This window comes from Protobothrops mucrosquamatus, unplaced genomic scaffold, assembly GCF_001527695.2.
Source record: "Protobothrops mucrosquamatus isolate PMUCROS unplaced genomic scaffold, P.Mucros_1.0 scaffold_283, whole genome shotgun sequence".
In the NCBI taxonomy this organism is placed as follows: domain Eukaryota; kingdom Metazoa; phylum Chordata; class Lepidosauria; order Squamata; family Viperidae; genus Protobothrops; species Protobothrops mucrosquamatus.
The window spans coordinates 414,387-438,920 of record NW_015386359.1 but is presented as its reverse complement, the minus strand read 5'-3'; the positions used below and the strand labels follow the sequence as shown (position 1 = coordinate 438,920).

The 24,534-nt window shown below is 38.1% G+C and overlaps 1 protein-coding gene across 1 annotated transcript in view; it reads left to right on the top strand.

The window, feature by feature from the left end:
* The window catches only part of GRHL2 (grainyhead like transcription factor 2), a 73,825-nt gene extending 50,133 nt beyond the window's left edge, over positions 1–23,692 (top strand). Inside the window, exons 10-16 of the mRNA XM_015831868.1 lie at positions 8,099–8,186; positions 8,605–8,741; positions 9,879–9,910; positions 11,767–11,861; positions 13,437–13,522; positions 20,004–20,068; positions 22,980–23,692. Coding sequence (XP_015687354.1) covers positions 8,099–8,186; positions 8,605–8,741; positions 9,879–9,910; positions 11,767–11,861; positions 13,437–13,522; positions 20,004–20,068; positions 22,980–23,094 — 618 coding nt within the window. The 3' untranslated portion in view covers positions 23,095–23,692. The remainder of the gene's footprint in view (positions 1–8,098; positions 8,187–8,604; positions 8,742–9,878; positions 9,911–11,766; positions 11,862–13,436; positions 13,523–20,003; positions 20,069–22,979) is intronic.
* Positions 23,693–24,534: the final 842 nt, after the last annotated feature.

The window sequence follows — 24,534 nt, the reverse complement described above, 5'->3', positions numbered from 1 at the left end:
AATAATAATAATAATAATAAAGTTGGAAGGGACCTTGGAGGTCATCGAGTCCAACCCCCTGCTCAGGCAGGAACCCTACACCATTTCAGACAAATGGCTGTCCAGTCTCTTCTTAAAAACTTCCAGTGTTGGAGCATTCACCGCTTCTGGAGGCAGGTTGTTCCACTGGTTAATTGTTCTAACTGTCAGGAAGTTTCTCATATGTTAAGCTTCCGGTTGCTCTCAGGTGGTATGAAGTAGGAACTCCCACATTGCAAGTGTGGAAGAAGGTGCCCTTACCCATTAAATCAGCTTCTAGGATGTGAGAGGGAATAACACCCCATTTTGTCCCTCAGTTCAGACAGTAAAAGGCCTTCAAGCAATTTTTAACTAGGCTGCCTTGGTTACACAAGCTGAGGCTACAGCGACCAATTAATGGCATTTAAGGCAGACCTAATAACATCAGAGGTGGAGGTTATAACAAACCTGGGGCCTATTTTGTATTTGTTTTCTCTCTATAAATCCACATGTGCCATCTAGTGGCATAGCTCGAAACTACTGATAGTCTGGATAAATAAATATTGTGAAATAGGAGGGATGAGGAATATTTTAGTTATTATTTTTATACCTTGTCTTTCTTCCAAAGAACTCCAGATGGTATAAATTGTTTCTCTACTCCTCACCTTGTCTTCATTGCAACCATATAAGTTGTAGGTTAGTTTTGGGACTTTGCGATAGGCATATTTGTTTTCTTATTCAGTTTCTTTTAAATGCTTCAGTTTCTTTTCCCAGCATGTATCCAAAGCATCTTACACCAGATAGGAATAAACTACAATAATATAAAATGAATAAGAATTGATGTATTATAAAATAACCAGAATATGTAGCAACCTGATAGGAAAAAAAAAAAGAAATGCCACAAGGAAAGAGTTGCAAAAGAATGAAAGAGAGCAGTGACAGTCACTGATTTCATATGGCAGACACATGTCATCCAGTACACATCTCACATATGTAAAAAGGGGCTTCGATTGGCCAGTCATTCCCATCATTCTGAAATCAATGGCCATCGTTGCAGATGACCCTGGGCTTATGGCAGTTCACAAAAGCAAGGCCTGAGAATGAAACAGGTTAAAAGTACAATGAGTAAATTCAATTATAACCATCATTTCAATTATCAGATAGTGTCAACAAGGATAAGATGACTAATCAACCCTGAAGTTTGGGTTATCCCTGATGGTCTGTTGTATGGTCTGATATAGGCCTTGATTGCAATCTGGAACAAGAGGATGGTGAGGATCTTAGATTGGATCCTGCCCATGTGGACTCTTTCCAGTTTTGGATTCCATCAGTCCCTCTTGGTTTACAGAGGAATTGAGGGAGATAAAGCCGGTGAAAAGATGCCCAGAACACTGCTGGAAGTAGACAAAGTGTGAACTCAATCAAACATGGATTAGAGCCACTACTAAGGCCTACATTATGGTAAGGATGATGAAGCATACGTACTTCTCTGCCTTTACTACATCTGTGGATAGCTGTCCAGCAACCCTTTTTAAGGAAATCTGTGGTTTCCTGGATAAGGGGGGGACCCAGAAATTCCACCTGTGGGGAACTTGTGCACAGAATATTTTTATTTATTTATTTATTTATTTATTAATTGCATTTATATCCCGCCCTTCTCCTTACGGACTCAGGGCGGCTGACAATTGAATAAAATACTAACATATATACATACTTAATTAAAATTTGATTAAAGCGAAATATTTAAATATGTCCAATTTAAAAGTAATTAAAACCCCCTTTAAAATCCCTCAGGCCAGTCCCGCTAGTTGGAACAGCCACGTCTTGAGGGCGCGGCGGAAGGAAGGGAGATCAGGGATCACCCTGATCTCTGGGGGCAGTTCTAACAAATGCAAGGCAATTGTTAGACCAATGCCTCCAGAAGCGGTGAATGCTCCAACACTGGAAGTTTTTAAGAAGAGACTGGACAGCCATTTGTCTGAAATGGTATAGGGTTTCCTGCCTGAGCAGGGGGTTGGACTAGATGACCTCCAAGGTCCCTTCCAACTTTATTATTATTATTATTATTATTATTATTATTATTATTATTATTATTATTATTATTATTATTANACCAAGGAGAGAAGCAACCTAGAACTAAGGAGAAACTTCCTGACAGTTAGAACAATTAACCAGTGGAACAACCTGCCTCCAGAAGTGGTGAATGCTCCAACACTGGAAGTTTTTAAGAAGAGACTGGACAGCCATTTGTCTGAAATGGTATAGGGTTTCCTGCCTGAGCAGGGGGTTGGACTAGATGACCTCCAAGGTCACTTCCAACTTTATTATTATTATTATTATTATTATTATTATTATTATTATTATTATTATTATTATTATTATTATTATTATTATTATTATTATTGGTATTATTTGACAATAGTGACTTTCACCTATGAGGACAGGGGCCACCACATTTTGCTTTGGATGCAGTTTCCAGGTAATCGTCACAGGTAGTTCCATATATTTTGGAATATATTTTTATGCAATCCATTTCTAAAAGGACTGCTATAAATTCACGCTATATTTGCAAAGCAGAGGCTGCTCTGTGTCTGAATTTGCAATGCAATTGACTCACATTAAGGCTTGACAGTCCAGGGCAGAGATTTGTTTCCGTTCAGTGTTAATTCAATTGCTCTTAAACCCCTTTCACCTCCTGAAGAATAGCTAGCGATTCGTTAGTACCATAAAATGGTACTTTACAAAAAATAAAAATAAAAAAGGCCTTAAATAGCACTAGGCAGGTTGTCAAGGAAACTCAGCTACGACACCAAGCAAATTTAAGATTAATTTATTGCAGGCAGAAGCTGCTATCACTACTTGAGTGGAGGAGTTTGTGTCATAATTCATGGTCTTTTAAAATACTATGTAGGTACTGCTCCTACAACTATTACTTCATTTTATCTTTGTTCTATCACCTTGCCATCCCAGAGAGACTTGAGAAACTAAACTAATGAAAAGTAGTGTTGTTGACATCAGGGTGATAGAACTTGTCCATCTGGCCTCTGCAGTAAAAACTTTCCAAAGTTAACATTTGACTTAGACTCTGATAAGATATTACTTCATCCATCTCCAATAAGATGTTACCTTATCTATCCATATATACATATATTGACAAATACACACACTCAAGCACTGTCAGTCAGTCAGCCTGTTTGTCTGTCTCTCTATTTATCCATCCATCCACCATCTATCTCTACCTACAATATCGGTATCTATCCATTTTTATGTCTTTCTAATTTCAACTTTTACAATACCTATCACAGCTGTTGATCATGCTACTGAAAATTCCATAAATTGTGATCCTAAAACATTAGATTAGCATTTTACCACAGTAGAAAACACTTTTGCCATAGGACCTACAGGGCTGCCCAATCTGTGGCCCAGTTGCTATCTCTGGAAGGAGAACTCAAAGCTCCTCATCTTATTTCTTACGAGATTCTTTGTCTTAGTTCTGAGGTGGTCAGCCCTTGGAATAGAGGAGTTCTCTCTAAAATAGGATATATGATGCCCTTATGTCAGCCCCCTTCCAAATAAATTTGATTTTGGCATACTTAATGTATATCCCACTTCTGTGCATTAAAAAGAAAGCAAAGAAGGAAGGCAAAGAATCCCTGTTGTGAACAGTATGTGTACATATATTTTTGCAAAAAATATGTTCAATATTATCATGCTAGGGTCTGGAATGATTTAAGAAAATATGCAGATGACTAACCAAGCTTGTGAAATATTAACATTAAAAGTTTAGCCATTTAAAACACAGCACGGTGCAATGTAGAATTGCCCTGTAACCCCCTGCTTTGATATCATAAATTTCTAAAGCCTTCACATGGCTTCCCATTGGTTTTATAAATCCCCCTTCCCCATCCCATGCTAAGGGAGAATAAAATGCTACAGAGAAGGTAGCTTGTTGATTCACCAGCTTGGCACCAAGTTAAATAGCACAGCTAAGTGCAAGGCAGTGGGATGCAAGCCAGAATCCTATAGCCATTTAATAGAGATTCTGGTCTCAAGCAGTGAGAACAGCATGATAGAATGAAGAGCATCTAAGATTTTCAGTATTATTACTGCTTGTGGTGATGAACAAAAGGGTGGCTTAACTCCACTGTGTTAGCAATGGATAAATGACTGACCCTGCTTTGCCTTTGGGTGACCTCCCAAGTATGATTTTTATGGCAGCAGTGAGGAAGTTGAAGCGGTGCTTCAAGCCACATGCCTTGTACTTATTTTCATGCCTGTGAAGAAACCTTTCTGTAAAGGATCAATTTAGAGAGTAGGGAAAGAAAAACAATGGGAAGAATCAGATAGGACAGTGTTTCTCAACCTTGACAATTTTAAGGCATGTGGACTTCAACTCCCAGAATTCCACAGCCAGCATTGCTGGCTGTGGAATTCTGGGAGTTGAAGTCCACATGCCTTAAAATTGTCAAGGTTGAGAAACACTGAGATAGGAGATGGGGGGAAGGAAGGAAGAGAAAGAAAGAAAGAAAGAAAGAAAGAAAGAAAGAAAGAAAGAAAGAAAGAAAGAAAGAAAGAAAGAAAGAAAGAATAGAAAATTACACAATTTTAACTTTGGTCAATAGCTTCCTTCTCAGTTGTTTACTCTCAAAGGAGTAAAGTACTTTGTTGAGAAGATATTTCAATTGCTGATCTTAATGTGAAACCTACTAAAAGTTATCAGGTTTTTTTTCTGAATCAAAAAACCCAAGCTAGAATTCCTTTGCGCTAAAAGAAATCATTTTAAGCAATTTTCTTAAAATAGTTTTATTTGGAGAGGGGGCTTCAAGTCATAGACCAAGGTTAACCAGCTAGATTTATTCCTGAAGCAAATCTAGGACTCATAGTCTCCTAGTTTCTAACCTGGTGCTTTAACCAGAGCATCAAACAGGCTCTCTTTGGTTATTATAGTTGTTAAAGAGAAAGTGGATATAATATCCACAATCACTAATCAGCATGATTGGAGGAGTTGTAATCTAATACAATGTGCATGTCTGATATTAGGAATGAAGTACTAATGGATTGTACTGGCTATTTATTTATTTATTTATTTGGTTTATAGGCTGCTTGGTTTCATCACAACTCAAGTTGGTTGCGGTTTGACCTAAGGAATGAGAACACGACTATCATTTATTTCATAGTTTTGTTTATTTATCAAATGTATTTTCTATCTGCTTGTCATATTTGAAAAATAATTTCAGAATGGCAGTTTTTTTTTAAAAGGAAAAGTAAACCTCCATTTGTTCAACTTCTAGGTTACAGTACTGAAACAGTTTGCCATTGCTTCTTTTGGGATTATTATCGGTGGTGGTTGTGCTGGTTTTTTAGATTGCAGCCTTAGAATTTCCAGGGAATGATTCTTATGCCAATATAATCAAGTCTGACCCTTTCAGATCCCAGACAAGGACAGCCGGACACTGCCACTGTCTTGGACCAAAACAGGCATACAAAATACAAAAGTAAAAGCACACAATAAAGCCAGATCAAATTACAAGTCAAAAACACTGTACTGACCCGCAAAAACAAGAAGCTTTCCTATGAGCTATTTTTGCTCATGCTGTTCTTTTTCTCACCCACCCCCCTTTAGGAATGTCTGCTTCTGGCCCCATGGGATTATTTTTTTTCCAAGTGGGGATTTTGAGATACCAAAGATACCAAACGTGTTACATTATGCTATAATTTAGAAATTCCACAGAGGTATTCTGCTTTCTAATATATGCACAGTGGTATGGAGTTCCTTAATAGTATATTTAATATTGTAGGGCAGTGATTCCAATTTGCTTTGAAGCCAACTATGTCAACAAAGGTAGATTTTGAAATCCCACAGAACACATCTGTATCTTTTAAATGTCTGCTTGCAAATGTAATTACAGTTGCTTACTGATTCTGTATTATGGCTTTGTTCATTCTGATAACTGGTATTCATTAGTCTTCTGCCTCTGCAGTCAAAGGTGGGACCAATATGTGTGTCTGTGTCTGTGTGTATCTGTGTATGTATGTGTGTTGGAATTTTGGATGCCAAATCTTGAAGTAAAGTAAATGCTGTGTAACATTGTGGTAAGAATTGAGTCTCTGCAAATTTACATCCTCTCATGTTGTCTCATGATAAATTGGTTTTATTTTATGATTTGAGAACTGCCTAGATCAGTTGGAATATCCTGGACAGTGCGTAAATCAAGATAAACAAAAAACAAACACATAATGATCACTGTGGAACAAAATTTTATTCCCAAAAGTTGTTTCTTTCTTGCTTGTTTGTAATGGCCCTTGCCTTTGAGTAGGAAATTCATCTCCTATGTACACCAGAACAGAAAAGTACAAAGAAATGTTGATAAACCAAGTTAATGCTTTTTTTAAACTTAGTTTATATGAAAAGGGATAAGAAAAGAAAGACCAAAACATCAATCCAAACAGAGCATTTAATTTCCAGTTAGAAACCAATGGCCAAGAAAAGCTATTCCTCTTGGAATAAAATTCCACTTCCACAGACATTTGGAGAATCATTGTGGAAAATAGGACATTAGATTAGGGAAAGCTTGGTATGATTCATCAAGATGGCTTTTATGTTTTTTTATCAAGAACATCACTATATTTTCCTTTGCAGCTCAAACTAGTATTTATTGTCAAGGATTCTTATTAATGTTATTATTTAGAAGTAGCAAAGTTAAAGCACTGCCTCCCTCATTAACCATCCTTGGGTAGGTAGGGATGAGAAATAGGGGTTGGCCTGATGTTTACTACTGAACTTCCAAAGTTGAGAGGTGGCTTGGAAATGGACACCACAATTTTCATGCAACATCTTAAGCACTATGTTGCTATCCACATATCACAGCAAAAGTACAAATAAAATAATCTGAACAAATCAATGCCGCAAAAATTCCTACAATATAGCTAGAACATATATAGCCTCATTTCAATATTTCTTAATTCTATTTGGTTACTTCTTTGTTTTACAGTATTTATAACCTTCAATCCCAAAAGACCCTGGGCAGTACACCATATCAGTGCTAATGATCTTATCCAGTTTGGATAATGAAATGTTTTCAAGAAAACAATCAAGCTCAGAGACTGGACTATTGCAACGCCTTGACTATTGCAACGCTCTCTACATGGGGCTCTCCTTGAGGTGCACCTGGAGGCTCCAGCTAGTTCAGAATGCGGCCGCGCGGGGGATTTTGGGGGCCTCTAGATACTTCCATGTAACACCTCTCCTGCGCGAGCTGCACTGGCTGCCGGTGGCCTTCCGGGTGCGCTTCAAGGTGTTAGTAACAACTTTTAAAGCGCTCCATGGCAATGGACCTAGGTATTTGCAAGACCGCCTCCTACCAAATATCTCCCTTCGACCAGTCCGCTCCCACAGAGAGGGCCTCCTTAGGGTGCCGTCGGCCAGTCAATGCCGGCTGGCGACCCCCAGGGGGAGAGCCTTCTTTGTGGCAGCTCCTGCCCTCTGGAATGACCTACCCCCCGACCTACGTACAACTACGGACCTGCGCCTCTTCCGCCGAGCCTTGAAAACCCATCTATTCCGGCCTGGCGTAGTTTTGATTGGGCTTTGCTAGGGGTTTTATATGGGGTATTTTAGAGCAGGCTTTTTATTCAATATTTATTGTGATTTTTATTATTGCCTGTTCACCGCCCTGAGTCCCGTAAGGGAGATAGGGCGGTATATAAATTTAAATAATAAATAAAATAATAAATAAATTTCAACCCTGAGCCACAAATATTCTCCTGTATCATAAACAAGAGTGCTTGAGGGTGTGGCTAAAAAGTCAACATGGTAGCCATGAGAGCATAATGGAAGCTTTGGCTATTTTTATGTGCTTTATATGTACACCATGCATAAAATATGCACGGAGCTTTGCTATCATGTTGGTTTTTTAAAATCATATTCTGTGGACACCTCTGAACATAAAGAACACCAGAAATATCATAATAAATTGGTGATCAGAACAATGTTCAAATCCAAAAATAATCATGGCTAGTAAGAATAAGCCCATAAGTCATTCCTGGTGACAAATGCCTCCTCTACAGAACAGCCGCTTAAAGTCTGTGCTTCTTGTCATAGGGAGCTGAAAGGAAAATCCGAGATGAAGAAAGAAAGCAAAACAGAAAGAAATCGAAAGGCCAAGCTTCTCAGGCAGCTTGCCCTAATGGTGAGGATACAATCTCTTTCTCTTGGTCTATACCAGTGGTTCTCAACCTTTTTAATGCTGCGACCCCCAACCGGTCGTAAGTCGAGGACTAAACCGGTCGTAAGTTGAGGACTTTCCCTGCGCGGGAGCGCCGCGCATGCATGGTTCCGCCCCCTGTGCCGGCCCAGGCGTAGCTGGCAAGCGGCAGAGATGGAGCAGGCCGACCACCAGCTGGCCCAGCTGAAGGGAGGTAAGGCACCCGCCAGAAAAGGGGAAAAAATGGCGGACAGCCTTGCTTGGCGACCCCCGTGAAATGGTCGATCGACCCCAAATGGGGTCGCGACCCATAGGTTGAGAACCGCTGGTCTATACAGTGCTCAGTGTGGTGCGAATAATATCTTCCCAGTCAGTAACCTTCTCTTCCATTTTCCCTGAACAGCAGAAGGGAAGTTGATAGCTGTGCCTCTCCAAAAGAAGAGTGACATCACCTATTTTAAAACTATGGCTGACCTGGATTCCCAGCCTGTTCTTTTCATACCAGATGTTCATTTTGGCAATCTCCAAAGAGCTGGACAGGTAAGAAATCAGGCAATGTGAAGGTCTATCCTGCCTGGCAACATTTTGGTCCATCGTCTATTTCCCAGAAATAAATGAGCATGATCCATTCTGTGTAAATAACTTTGGGGAGTCCACTGACATTCAGATGAAGTTGTCTTCTTCCAGATCAGATTATTTGACCAACTAAGCTAATAGAGCATACTAGGGAATGGTAGTGGTAATCTTGAATCTGCAAAGACTCATTCATGTCATTATTCATCTTGTTGCCAAAGACTGAACAGAGAATTTTCTGTATGCCACTCACAACTTCTCTCTTTGAGGTGTGGATCATAGTTGAAATTAAATCTAACTGAACAGAGATAAGAGCTGATCTATCAAAATCTAGCTCTGTTGCTCAGGGTAACCAAATTTAAAACAGAAAAGGCAAGAGTTAAATATTTCTTTTAATCTACTATTATTTAATAGGTGTTAACATTTAAAATAGTGTGTTACTGTCAGTTAAAAAGTATTTTCGAAGATTGAAGAAGTAAAGCTGAGGTTTTAAAGTCCAACAGTTCCTCTGATCATGATTCTCTTTTTAATAAAGGAATTCAAGGGAAAACTGTTTCAAATTCTTCTCAACAGAATAAGCAGAAATTTTAGTGTATCCAAATGTGACCCCTGTCCCAGAAAAAGCTGTGTCTTCCTCCCCATATTAAAATGTCAAATTTGATCCCTAGCATCAAATCAAATATGTCTGGAAAGTATTCTTTTAAAGCCATTTTTTCACATTAAAGCAGAGTCACATCTTCTCCACAGAATTAAAGGGTGTTGACCCTTCCAAGATGGGAAGAAATACAGAGAGAAAGAGAAGAATTTCATCCTATCCATTTTTCTCACAGCAGTTTACACTTTTGGCAGACAAACCAAATGTGTTTACCTGACTTTGTTTAATTCAAACAAACAACAGAGAATGGAAGAATTCTAAAGAATGAACAGACATGACCTGTCAGAGACTTTTTCTCACAGGTCCTCTAGAAATGAATGGGGCATGCCAAAACTGAGCAAAATGAGCAACTGATTTATGTGAAGAAGACCGAATTAATGGCTTGGCCCCCTTCCTTGATTTCCTGGAGACACCATAACTATAAATCTGTTTGTTGTTCTTTTTTGCAGGTTTATTATAACACCGATGATGAACGAGAAGGGTATGACTTTTACTATACATTTTGTAACTAAGAATCCAACCCCCTTATACAAAATATAAATATAAACATGAAAATTCTAGTGCAAATTAAAGCTATGTAATTTTTCCCCCGAGAGTGATGTTTCTTTTGTTGTAGCAATTTTTATTGCTTCTGATAGAAGTGATCTGATATTTATGCATCTCCTGAGATATAATTTTGGCTAGGTATGCTTTAAAGGAGGTCCACACCAGTGAAGCAAGACAAAGCAAATCCCGTAGTATAGAAGACTTAATTTTTTTTAACAACTTGAATAATGCACATTAAGAAAATGCAGTTCAGCTTGCCAATTTTGAAATATTTTCTGGAAATAATCATTAGTAAATCACTCTGGAGCTCAGTGACTATTGGAATTTCCTCTTAGCTCCACTTACCTTCCTGTGATCTGCATGCCTGCCTTGTTGGCCATTAGAGTAGAAACTGCTTCATATCTATGAATAACACTAAAACAGATCCCCACAATTAAACAATGTGATCTGCTAGGACCTAGGAAGTATACCTCCTCCATCACAGAGCCTGCTCTCTGGAGCTGGATCCCCTCCAGAAATCCATATGGTTCCTAACCTAATGACAAACTGAAAGTCTTTGACAACTTGGCTGTTCTCCCAGATCTTGGTGCAGGGAAGACTTGCTGAGCCCTATAGGTCACTTTTTTATTGTTATGTATACTTTTCTTTCCTTGATATCCATGGTCTGCTTTTTAATTTTGAGTGTTTCTAGCTTTTGAAGCATGACCTGCTCAGGGAAATTTAAAATCAGAAAGCCTCTAGTTTATATAAAATAAATAAATGGAAGCTTAGTTCCTCAGAGTTCTAGTTTTGGTAATATATATAAGCAGAAAACTGGTTTATAGTCTTAACTGTTTTTGTGTCTACCGTAGTATCTTACATAACGTCTCAACCTGTTAGTTTAGATCCAGGGTAGGCAACCTTGGCTATTCTGGCTCAGGAATTCTGGGAGTTGAAGTCCACGAGTCATAAAAGAGCCAAGGTTGCCTACCCCTAGTTTAGATAATATATCAGTATTATGCCCATGGAATTAACAGTACCTTATTCTTAGAACAGGCCTATCAAAAGTACTAGCATTTTCTTAAAAATTACTATTTCATCATTTCATTGTAAAGGCTGATCTTGATTTTTTTCCCCTGTAATTGATTAATTGATCTATGTATATTGCATTTTAATATAGTCTGAATGAAATGATAACATATGATGTTTTATGGAAATAATTAGCTGGAATCTGGAGAAAAAGCCGAAGGATGTGTGTCAGAATTAATGTTGCCTTCTGGATGTTTTAAACAGTAAGCAAATATTATACTGAAATAGCCTTGCCTGATGACTTCTCTCAGGGAAGAAAGAGAAATAAAGTAGCAGTCTAGAGAGCAGAACAAATCCATAGTACTTACTACAACTTTTGCCTTGGTATCTATCAATATACATTCTACAGCAAAAGGGATTTAAATCCCATCAAATCAAGTTACATCAGATTCAGTTAGTGTAAAGATGGATATTTCATCTTTAGTTAATCTTGATCAGCAGTCTTTCCCTGAACAAAGAGGAGGATTATTGTCAGGTGCAAAAGACCAGGATCACATGTGTAGTTGCAATTAAACTGATTTATTGCTCAAGCTTATGCCCATCTACTAAACTAACAACACTAATTTGGTGCTAGATAAGAGTTCAAGTAAAATTGGACTTAGTCTGTTGGTAGTTACACAAAGATTCTACACTGATTCCTTTTTTGACTCTGCCACTCCTTGTCCTACAATTATTGTACCTTGATTAATTTACAAATCTGTTTCTTTGTGTTTTTCTGCTCAGTGGTAGTATTCTAGCTAAACGGATATTCCGCACAGTTGAAGAGGACTTTGTTCCACCACCGTTGAAACAAATAAAAGAAGAAGGAACAAAGAGAGGTACTTATTTGCTCTTAGACACTTTGTCTTATATCCCTTGTAGCAACTGATGATCAACTAAAATACACAATACTTTCCCAACTGGATGCCTCCAAGATGTAGCAGTTCCCCAGAAGATACAAATTACAGCCCAAAACATTTGGCGGCTATTGAAAGTTTGGTTAGAGTTTTGGATATAGTTGAGAAACAGCTAGGCTCAAAACCTCAAAACCAGGGTATATCACAAAATCACATAAATGCATGTTATAGGTAAATTACAGGTAGATCTCACTTACTGATGGTAATTGGGACTGGGAACTCCATTACTAAGCAGTGTGGTTGTAGGATGCAACATCAAATGGCTATGCTGATTTATGACAGCAATCCCAATTGCCATTGTTAGGCTAATCCTGCATGGTCTCAGCATCCCTGGATCATGTGATCACTGTTTGCAACTTCCTGCTGGCTTCCCCAATGTCTTTACTTGTTGGAAGTCAGCAATAACAGTCGCAAATGGCAACTTCACAGTCACGTGACAGTAGGAATGCCATGATGGTTGCCAGTACGAGCACTGTTGTAAATGCCCTTCATTCTGCATTATCCTAACTTTGAATGATTGCTGAATGAGTAGACTTTAACTGAGGACATCTGTATTTGCTGATGTTACTGTTGAAACCTCACATTGGAAATGATGAAGGGACTATTGGACAATGTATGAAAAAACTATATTGGTGATTTATCTTGTTTTATCAGAACACTACAGATAGTCCTCGACTTACAACCGCAACTGGGTCTAAAATTTCTGTTGCTGAGACATTTGTTAAGTGAGTTTTGTACCATTTTACAACCTTTCTTGCCACAGTTGTTAGGTGAACCATTGCACTTGTTAAATTAGTAACATGGTTGTTAAATGAATCTGGATTCCGTATTGACTTTGCTTGTCAGAAGTTGCAAAAATTGATCACGGGACACGGCAACCATCATAAATATGAGTCAGTTGCCAAGCGTCTGAATTTTGATCAGATGGCCATGAGGATGCTGTAATGGTTGTAAGTGTGAAAAACAGTCATTAGTTACTTTTTTCAGTGCTGTTGTAACTGCAAACAGTCACTGCATGAACTGTTGTAAGTTGAGAACTACCTGTAATTATTTTGCCCTTGTATCCCAAAAAGAAAATTCACAGATTTGAGTATTTGCTTTACAAGTTAATGGATTTTTTAGTTATTGATTTGTAAATTTGATATCAATGATGGCAAGTTACCCAATTCTATAATGAACTTCAAGAACTCAATTCTATAGAGAACTTCAATGTAACCATCTTGAATTGATTTGGAAGCTCTAAAAGTTTTAAGAAATACTGCTATTTGTAACACAATTTATTGGAAGGGGAAAAAAGGACACCCTATTTCCAAATCAGCTAATATGCCTCTTGCCCCATGATATACTTATTTTCTGGGATAGTTTTATTTTTAATAGAAGTGCCTGGCTTTTTTCAATTGTCATTTGGTGGAAAGAAAGAAATTGCCGTCCAAGGGAAATGATTCATTTGTGAAACTGTTAAACGTCTTCTCCAAAGTTTGGTTCTTTATTTTTCAGTTCTCCTGTATGTGAGGAAAGAAGCGGATGAAGTGTTTGATGCTTTGATGTTAAAGTCTCCCACAGTAAAAGGGCTTATGGATGCAGTAAGTATTTGTCACCTCATCTCACATCTTATTGTATTAAAGCAACAAGCATACTTTGATTTGGTTTTCTGGGGTAATTGCGGGAAAAAAATAATAATTTTATATCTATGCAAACTTAAAAAAAGACTGAACATTTATTCAGTACCAACCAAAATGTCACAGAAAAATGACATTAATCAGCAAAATATTTATTATACGCATAAATTGAGTTTATTCATTGCAATTATCCTTGGCTACTGATATTCCTTTCCAAGAAAGCTGTTCCAGATTGAAGAGGAACTTGAAGGAGTTCATGTCCTTTTGTTTAGAATGACTTCTTTATTTTTATCTCTGAACCTTGAAAAAAAAATATCAGCCATAGCAGCGGTTCTATGGAAAGAGTATAGGAGATTCTCCCCTAATCTCTAAAAATATCAGTCTGACCACTGCGAAAGTAAGATATCTCTTATAGTTAAGTTGGACCTGCAACTTTTAGTTATTATTTCTAATCTCAATGTTGTCTCAAAAACAATTTGTTTTCTAATTAAAGTTCCTCTCTATTTTTCTTGATCTCCAAGTCTGTGGGAATTAAGCATGTGGTAATTTTCCCAGCCCCTTCCTTTTTAAAAACTTTCCATAACTCTTTCCTGAATTTCATATCTTGGGCAAATAGACCCCAAAAGTTGGAAGAGTGAACTAAAAGGTTGGTGGATGTTGACAAATAAACATGACTGCATAAGATGAGAAGGGATGATAAAAATGTGAAATTGTTGAGCTGAGAAAGACTGCAGAGCAGACTGATTGATTATTTGTATACTGCCTACTCAGGCAACTCTTACATGGATTACCGCGGTAGCTTAAAACATCCGTGAAATCAGTTTTAAGTATTAAAATACTTTAAAATATGCTGCTATTTTCCATTAAAACTCACCCAAAGCCCCAACTGGTTTCTTAAAGGATAAAATCAACATTTTATTTAACCCCCAGACAGTAACTCTTCCAATGTGAATAGACTGCCCATAAGAATGCCACTTTTCCCATTCTCCCCTCCCCCTGCATCTCTCCAGGATGGGTAGCCACAGAATTTCCTGGCCAATTTATGTTGAGTGGTGGATTCTCCTAAAAAAGACAATCCCGGGTAGCAAAAGCCTATGCTAAAAAGAATTTTATAGGCCAAACCCAGCACCATAAATTATGCCTAGAAACCAGTGAAGCTCTCCCAAAATAGGTAGATTCTATTGCAAGCAACTTTGTTCTGAGTCATTTTTAAACTGCAATAGTTTGTCTGAGAGATGAGAAAATATCATCCATTCCTTTAGCATCTCTGGCCCAAAATGACACACAACTGGTGGAGCCACCAAACCTGGGCAAAGGTTCTCCTGGAGGAGCAGTAAATCTGGAAGAATCCCCACTTTTATGCACTAGGTCTTTCTGCGGTATTCAATCCCAATGGGAACAAAAGATGGAAATTTGTGGAACTAAATGACTCCCATGACTAGAATAATGCTGTCTTGCTGTGATTCAAATATTGTCTGTTTTACACGACATTTTTTATTTGTACAATTTATTAGGTTGTTTTTTTTACAGGCAAGTTTATTTATTTCCTGTAGTTTTTAAGTGAAAATGTTTGTTTTAATAATAATTAAATAATTACTATAATGTATTTATTGTATTTGTGGAAAATAATTTATTATACATTACTTTATGTTCCTTCTGGTGTATTTCAAAAACGTCATCATAAAAGGCAGTGGGAATGAATAAATGGCTCACATTCATTGATGCCTCTTGCTAAATAGATCTGCTTGGCAGAAAGTATAGAGCAGGGGTGTCAAATTGCCGGCCTGCATGCCGGATGCGTCATGCCAAAACCACGTCTACCCCATGGCCAGCAATGAAAAAAAGGTTGCGATACGTCGCGACACGTCACGTGACATTGCGAGTTTGACACCTCTGGTATAGAGTTTAGAACGCAGAAATATTTTAACTGGTGCACTTTTTAAATTTATGTTGCATTTCAATGCAATTACAAACATGCTACAAATATGTTACAAATCTTTGCAACAGTGCCATCTTGATGACCTTCCTATTTCACTTCCCATAAGGGAAGGAAATCTTTCATAGATATATGTTATACTTTGACAAGACAACGTAAAATGTTTTTTCTTAAAATTGCATACTCATATACATGGATTCATGCCCAATTGAGTTTGGAAGTTCTTGGCACTTTAGCCTTAGCTATGTTTTCAGAACTACAGCCCATCATAATCGTAAAGCAAAAGTTCCATTGTTTACAACTTGCACATTTCTCCCATTTTTCAAATTTTGATCTGTGGGCTCACCCAAACTTTTCATACTTGACAGTATTTTCTTACATTTATTATTCACGTCATGTTTCTTCCTTTTACAATAGCACACCAGAAGAATGGTCAGTAAATCTTCTCATTCTGCTTTTTCCAAAGACAAGAAAATAATATGGCATTCTTGCAAGCCAATTGTTATAACAGGAGCTCTCACAGGTAGCCATTGTATTGTCAAAAGCTCAGAAGAAGCAAGAATAGGATTGCTGAACATAACATTCAGACATTGGGGAATAAAACTTTTTAATAAGTTGAAAAGAACAATAATGTAATGCATAATCAAATGAGAAGCAATGTTAAGTTTTGGAGAGACTTATATAAGAGAGACCATATAAAGGTATTTGGGGCATATATATACTAAATATAAAGCATGTATGTGTACCTACATACTTAATAAAATATTTGTTAAGTACAGGTAATCCTCAATTTACAACAGTTCATTTAGTGACCGTGACTGTGGCAGCATCCCCATGGTCACATGATTTACATTCTGATGCCTGACAATTGATTCATATTTATGACGGTTGCAGTGTCCCAGGGTCATGTGATTACCTTTTGCAATCTTCTGACAAGTAAAGTCAATTGGGAAGTCAGATTCATTTAACAACCGTGTTACTAATTTACCAACTGAAGTGATTCACTTAACAAATGTGGCAAGAAAAATCATAAAATGGGACAAAACTCAGTTCAACAAATTTCTCACTTAGCAACATAAATTCTGGGCTCAATTGTGGTCGTAAGTCGAAGACTTCCTGTACAGTTCAGAAAAACAATTCTGGAAACTGGGTACCTCAGGACTGTTGTTAAGAGTCTAACCAGTCATCATTGACAGCTATGTAGAAATTACTAGTAAGTGATTAAAAGCAGTGACTCAGATACCTGGCTTGCAATAATTTCCCACCATATCCATAATGATTAAAACAACAACTACTGGATCTGCTTGCTATCACTGCCGACTGAATTTTTTTATTATTCTTTACCTCCTGTTTTCATGACAAAAGTCTTCCTGCTTTTGCTTGTGATGCAGCACTGTTGTTTCTATCTTTATGAAGAGCAAGTCAAAGTCCCCTAAAATTGCTTAAGAGCTTTTCTCTGTTGCCATTTTCCCTTGGCTTGACTCTGAGACATAAGAGAAGGTGTGGAGTGGACTCTTAATTAGCTGTTTGCATTTGCAACCCAGAATCAATTTTGTAGACTGCTTTTGTCCCCAGGTCGGTGGGAAATGTTTAATTTCCAAGTTGCCTTTTTGCTCAGAATAAATCCCAAAGGTGAAATACAAATAAAAATTGAGACATAATTAAAACACTTAAAAATACATACACCATAAAATTAAAAACAGAGATTAGAGATAATTCATTTCAAATTGCTGGCAAGCCAAACTGAGCAAACCAGATTTAATAGTCTGCTTTAAGTTTAAAGAACCATTCTGCAGGGAAAGACCTCGCATAACTAGTTTCCATGCCAGTATTATCCTTTTCATTGGCAGATACATTTCATTTATCCAGATAAATATTTTTATCAAGTAAGAACAGTCATTCACCACCAATGACGGAATCAATAAAGTCTGCCAGGCTGTCCATAAGCAAAGGGAGTGAGCTCTTGATTGAGAAAATGGTACGTCTTCAATCCCTTTTACCTGTTAAATTAGAAAGTGCATATCTGCAACAACTTCATTATGCACATGATGCAAGTCACATATTTGTACCATATTATTTCTATAATAGCATCTCTGAACCATCAATATGGATGAGCAGGGATAGTGATCAATTGCTCTAATGAGCTGGGAACATTTGACCTCATTATGCACATTAGGAAGATAATTATATAAGGGGATCTATCCTGTTCTCTTTTTTTCCCCAATTAGATTTTTTTTCTTGCATTTCAAACACTCTTGAACCTCCTCCCAGGCATTTTAACTCTTTTTACAGAAATTCAGAGCCATCTGAGTTATCTAAAGAAATGGTATTGAGGAGGAAATGTATGATCATAACTAAAACAAGATTGAGTTTTAGACACATAGAAATTCACCATGATTGGGCATTAGGATTTTATTTATGGGAACGCACTGGGGATCAGAGGTTCCATTCTAAAGGAAAGGCCAGTTTAATCCAGTGTTTCTCAGCTTTAGCAAGTTTGATAGAGGCGGTCTTCCATTCCCAGAATTTCCTAGCAAGCATGCTGGGGAATTCTGGAAATTAAAGCCCATACTTGTCACAGTTGCTAGGCTTGAGAAATATTGATAAATGCTTCTCTGTTGCCTTTCTCCAACAGCCTTCTGCGCTGTTGTTGTGAAGGGCTCTCTGGAAGTTTTTCAAGAGGCACAAGAAGGAATAAGGAAAAAGAGGTATCTTAAATATTACCTCCTGCTCACTTTTTCCAGTCTATTCTGATCCAACTCCGAGCTACTTTCTCAGTGCAGAAAAGCAGATGAGGTGATGATCCTTTAATCCTTTACTTTAAGGTCTGCAATTTGATTGTGTTGACCTGCAGTGGGGAAAGGTCCTTGCTTTGATGTGTTGTGAAATCTGGTTGCCAAGGACAGTTTGTATCCTCCCCAACCTCTCTTGACATGTTTTCCCAATTTGAGAATGTCCCTGAAAAGTTAGTTTGTTAAATTTAGAAAGACAGAGGAGTGTGTCCTTTGAGAAAGAATGCAGTAACAATTCTAAGATCTACGTTTCTTAAGGGAAGAGCATGCTGCGGTGTATCTGCTCCGAGTCTCCATAAACATAAATGGATAGATTAAATCTTCTATGCATTATCAAGATGGAAGAACTATTCTGGTAGTACAGAGAACATATGGGAAACACGGAAGGAGAAAGAATGTTCAGCCATTACTTGGGAGATTTTCTGTTTGAATAACTGAGGGGAAAAACATAGCTTGGAGATAGAGAGTTGCAAAAAATCATAGTAAGGTAGTGGTTTTGCTACATGCATTAAATAAAAATATTTTATAACGGAGAGTTTTGGGAACAGTTGAGATAATAGGGGATCATCCATTACCTCCAATATTGTTTGGAATCATTTGAGTTTCTCTCTGTCAGCAAAATCTCTCACAAGAATTTTTCCCTGCAGTCCTGGTTGATGCCATAAATGGGGATCAGAGATTCCATGTTGCACATATAACTTAAAATATCTCAGTTGTAATATACTTGAAGGAACTGCTATAACTCATTGCTTTGGGTGCCCACATTTTCTTAGAACCAGCTAAGTTCTTCATATGGATTCTCTTTTGGGGGTGAGGGCTGATGATTCGTTGTCTTCTTTATAAGATGCTGTAGCTTAATACCTTTCTCAGTTTGGGTTTCTGTCAATGTGTCCAATTAAACTCCCCAAATTTCCAGATGGCACACAGAAGGAATTCTTTTTTAGGCTTCTGTGTGCCCAGTTGGCCTCTAGTTGTACAGCCACAGATTCAACTAAAACAAGAGCATCTGAAAAGGACCCCGCTTGCTTGATGTATTCCAAAATTATTTGCATTTATATCAAGATATGTGTTTTTGGATTATAAATGCAATCTGATCATAATGCCATGCATGGAACAGCTTTTTCCCACCCCAGCTTCCATCAAGTGAAGTTTCTGGGTACTCTTCAAGGCTGTGCCATATATTTCCATCTGTCCGCTTTCACGAAACCAAAGCATGGTTGGCTGCAGCTGGATAAGGAAAGTGTATTATCATCGTCTAGAATACTCTTTCAACATTTGGAAATTTAGGCATCATGGTATACTCCCAAATTGCTTTCACTAATCTGCAAAGTTCTTGCAAGGAGATTCACTTTTGATCTTAGGGGCTCAGTTCTTGGACAGTTAATCTTTATTCATTCTTTAGAGGAGAAGCCTGTTTTAAATCAGTAGAGATTAAAGCCACAAGAAGAAAACCATGCAGAAAATGTAGTATAGACAAATATTAAAATATTAAAAGCGGCAGAAAATTCAGCTACACCTAAAAGTGCTCCATTTCCCGTGTATAAGTCCCACTGTGTTCTGCAGAACCTGGAGTGCAGTCTAAGTCTTCTAAGTGTACTAAGAAGAAGGGGCATTGTGTAGCCTGCCACGAATTGCCTAAATCTAACTGAGGACGGTGATTCTGCAGTAGGTTTGCTTTTAATAAATCTATCTCCTTTTCTTTTTTTAAAAAATATAGATTTCTGAGAAATATGGCCTTCCAGCTGAGAAGATTACAAAGCTTTATAAAAAAAGCAAAAAAGGGTAAGAAAAACAAATTAATCCTGCAGTTCGTGTTTTTATAAAATAGTCCTGAGACCGCAGCTAAGCTTTTAAATCTTTCATGCTCTGATATATACTCACACTGCAAGACAGATTCCCAGCTCCAGGTTTACACAGGGATTGCAATAGATATGAAATCAACCGCTGGCCTCCAATTAATCTGGGTGGTTCTGCTATAGTATTACTTAACTTGATGCTCTTCAGATATGTTGAACATATCCCATCATTGGACAGCATGGAGATGCTGCGAATGGTGTGAATTGTAGTCCAGTTCTTCTGTAGAGCAGCAGATTAGTGGAAATTGTTCTTGGAGGCTAGCAGCTTGGAAGGGTACCTTCAGCGTGAGTTTTGGAAGCTATAGCAACAGTTTTTTCCCCTACCACTTGTGTTTTCTGGGGAGCCACAGTGGGCTAGCTTATTCAATGGGTCTTCAGTTCCCCTACTTGTTGCTAACAATGCCCTTAGCACTTCTCAAATTGGCTTTGGGCTTTGACCCAAGTAGCTTAGGAATAAGCTACAATTCACCTAATGATAACAGCACATAACAGCACGAGAATAAACCACTTGTCTCTTTTGAATGATGTGTAAATATATAGGACTAGGGGTGACATGATAGCAGTGTTCCAATATCTCAGGGGTTGCCACAAAGAAGAGGGAGTCAAGCTATTCTCCAAAGCACCTGAAGGCAGGACAAGAAGCAACGGATGGAAACTAATCAAGGAGAGAAACAACCTAGAACTAAGGAGAAACTTCCTGACAGTTAGAACAATTAACCAGTGGAACAACCTGCCTCCAAAAGTTGTGAATGCTCCAACACTGGAAGTTTTTAAGAAGAGACTGGACAACCATTTGTCTGAAATGGTATAGGGTTTCCTGCCTGAGCAGGGGGTTTGGACTAGATGACCTCCAAGGTCCTTTCCAACATTATTATTATTATTACTATTATTATTATTATTATTATTAGCAGCAGCAGTAGTAGTAGTAGTAGTAGTAGTAGTAGTAGTAGTAGTAGTAGTAGTAGTATTTATATCACAACACATCCTCCCCAGCAGTCTACAGTAAAGAGAAAATCACACCCTCATCAATACTGACAGGAAAAGCTACTATATACAAACCCCACACTCAGTAGCACTGATGGGTAATAAAATATCTGGTTGGGTAATAAAATATCTGCAAGTTAACAACCAGGCTCAGAGACCTTCAAGGACTCCAGTTCAACTCTGAGCTACATATATCCTCTTCTGTTGGAACACTTAAATGAGGTCACTATCTTGATTTCCCTTCAATTAATTTACGATAATTTACTTATAGATGTCTAAACTAAAAAATTCCTCTATGGAATCTTACCTCACTTCCAGACAATTTCCACTACAGCATCAGTTCATCAAGCTTGATATTGTCTACTCACTGGCCATGAGCCTCAAACAAATGTTTTTATCAGTACTACATCCTACAGTGGTTTAACCCAATCTCCTCAAAATAGCCCTGGACATGTTGTCTTACAATTTCAGCCATTCCAGCAACTAAGGTGAAGATTGAGGTATATTAAAGTTGTAATCCAGCAGCATCTGGAATTTATGCTTCCTGCTTCCTGCTGTGGTGCACAGGGATTATATTGTAAAAATATTTTTTTTAAAAAAACAACAACAAAGTAACATAAGAAGCTGTATAGGAGAATTAAGTGGGATTCCCCTAGCATGGGCCTAACTGGAGAATTAATATGAATTTGAATCATTAACAGTAGAAGAATATTCATGTTGACTCAGGACAAAGAATCACAAAAAAATTTATGGGGCAACTTGGAGTTGGACTTCCAAGTTGGATAATAGCAATAGTACTTATACTTATATACCGCTTCATAGTGTTTTACAGTCCTCTCTAAGCGGTTTACAGAGTCTCCATTTTATTGCCCCCAACCATCTGGCTCCCCATTTTACTGACCTCCGCAGGATGGAAGGCTGAGTCAACCTTGAGCCAGTGGGAATCGAACTGCTGAACTGCTGGCAGTTGGCAGTCAGCAGAAATAGCCTGCAGTACTGCATTCTAACCACTGCGCCACTGTGAATTTTGTCAAGGCCCTCGTACAAATGGTTAACATAAAATAAGATCCTCCTTGCATACAACATTGAACCAACAATTTAAATCTATCCCTTAAATGACTAGATTTCCACATCCATAAAACTACTGTTTTATAACCATGATTTATTGAATAATCTAGAATTGGCTGAGTTCAGACAGCATACTAATTGCATTGGCCAAGTTCATACAATAAGCTAAATCAAAATGTCTATGGAGATTCTCAATCATCCAGATCATGGTTGTCCCAAAGGTGCTTTTTCAAAAGGCTACTGGACTTTGTTTTTCCTTGAAGACTAAGTTGCCTTTTGAAAAAGCACCTTTGGGACTAAATCAAAATGAAAGAAATTGTATTATGAGTTTGTGTATTTAGCCATTATCTAAACTAGTGGTGGCGAACTAATGGCACACGTGCCAGAGGCGGCACTCAGAGCCCTCTCTGTGGGCATGCACGACGTCGCCCCAGCCCCACCACCCCCTGTGGCCCCTTCCTTACCAGCAGCTTCCCCAGAGGAGAGTCGCCCCAGGTGCAGCCTGCGCAGAGCAGCACAGCCAAGGACATGGCATCTGGGAAGCGAGGACAAGACTCTGCCCTCGCGTCCCATTGCGTGCAGATGATGCTGGGGGGCGCAGACAGAGGGCATGGTGCCATGATGCTGCTGGGCCGCCTGGGTGATCTGTGGTGGGCCGTGGAGCCAGTGGGTGGCCCTGCAGGCAGGAGAGGCAGGGGCAGGGCAGGGGCATGGCGTTTTTGGGGCACTCGGTCTCTAAAAGGTTCGCCATCACTGATCTAAACTGTATCCCTTTCCTATTTCAGGATTCTGGTAAATATGGATGATAACATCATTGAACATTATTCCAATGAAGACACTTTCATCCTAAACATGGAGAACATAATGGAGGGTTTCAAGGTCACGTTGACGGAAATCTAGTCTAGACCAGCACAGACCTTGTGAAGTGAAAACATTTTACCATCAAGGAAGGAAGAAGTAATAATAAAACCCCCGATTTCATTGATACGGAGAAGAAAGGTTGTTACAAAACTAAGTTGTAAACAACCACATTTCATTTTTTTGCCACTGGAAACCAATAGGGCAATTACTGACAAGTCTGTTCAAAAGAACATTTCTTCATAAAGTTCCTTATTTATTGCTCCTCACTCTGCAATATGTAAATAATCAGTGGATCCTATACTTCACGATGTTGCGAAGGAGACAGAGACTTTAAATAAAAACAACATAGTTAATACAAGAAAAAATAATAAGTTGAAGAATCATAGTTCTACTGGGACTTAATCACTAAAATTTCACCCTCTAAAATGAATTGCTAGAAAATATGATAAGTGTTAACAATGAGCAAAGTGCCTGGTGATCTTTGCATACCTACTGTATACAAACTTCTAGTGCTGAGTATCACGTAGCTCAACCATATCCCTCCCTTTGCAGGTCAACTGAGGGCTTTTAAGACTCTCAGATGACATGTACTTTGTAAGTAAAACACCATCCATTTTAACCTCTGTATATATTTGTTTATAATATGTAATAATATATTTTTCCTATCTGTGTGGATGTGTTTACTGCCACTCTATTCTGTGTTTGGATAAGAAGTTGGCAGAGTTCCTGGCCAAAGAGCAAAGTTCTCTCACCAGCTGTTGATTCTTCAGGGTTTTTGATACCTTATGTTCAAAGCTTATCCAGGAGCCACATTAGAAAGTTAAAACTCCTTATTATCACAACTAAGATTATTCTTTCCTTGCTATACCAGCTACTCAGGTCTTCCAATGAGATGTTTTCTATTATTTTTAGACTAGAACTCCTGTTAAGTCAGGCATTTAACCATACAGAGTAGAACTAAAGGCCATTTGGAGTGCATCAGCTTGGGAGAGTCAGACTTATTCAATGATATTGCAGTCTTCCAGTTCCTGAAATATTTTTTCTATCTCTTTTTCTCTCTGTTGCTTTCTCTCTCGCTTTGGTTTTTTATCCTTGCTGAATGGACGTTCACTTCTGTAGTGCATCATGCGGAGAGTCATAAATGTGGCATTTCTATGTCATTCCCACCAATGACTACTACTAATTTTTACCCAACCTTTTCTAAACAAATGTTATTCTTCCATTCAAGTTACCTCTGAAAGATCCTGGCAATAGGAAATCAGTGTGAGTTTAGCAAGATGTTTTATTTTTTGCTTTTATTTTAGGGAAATTGTATGCTTATAAAACAATAGAAGTATAAAACTGGAAGGCAAGTTTGGAATTATGTAGAGTCCAATCCTCTGAATATGCCGTATATTGGAGCATGTAAATACAGGTGGTCCTTGCTTAATGACCAGTTGTTTAGTGACCATTCAAAGTTATGATTGACCTTATTAGAGG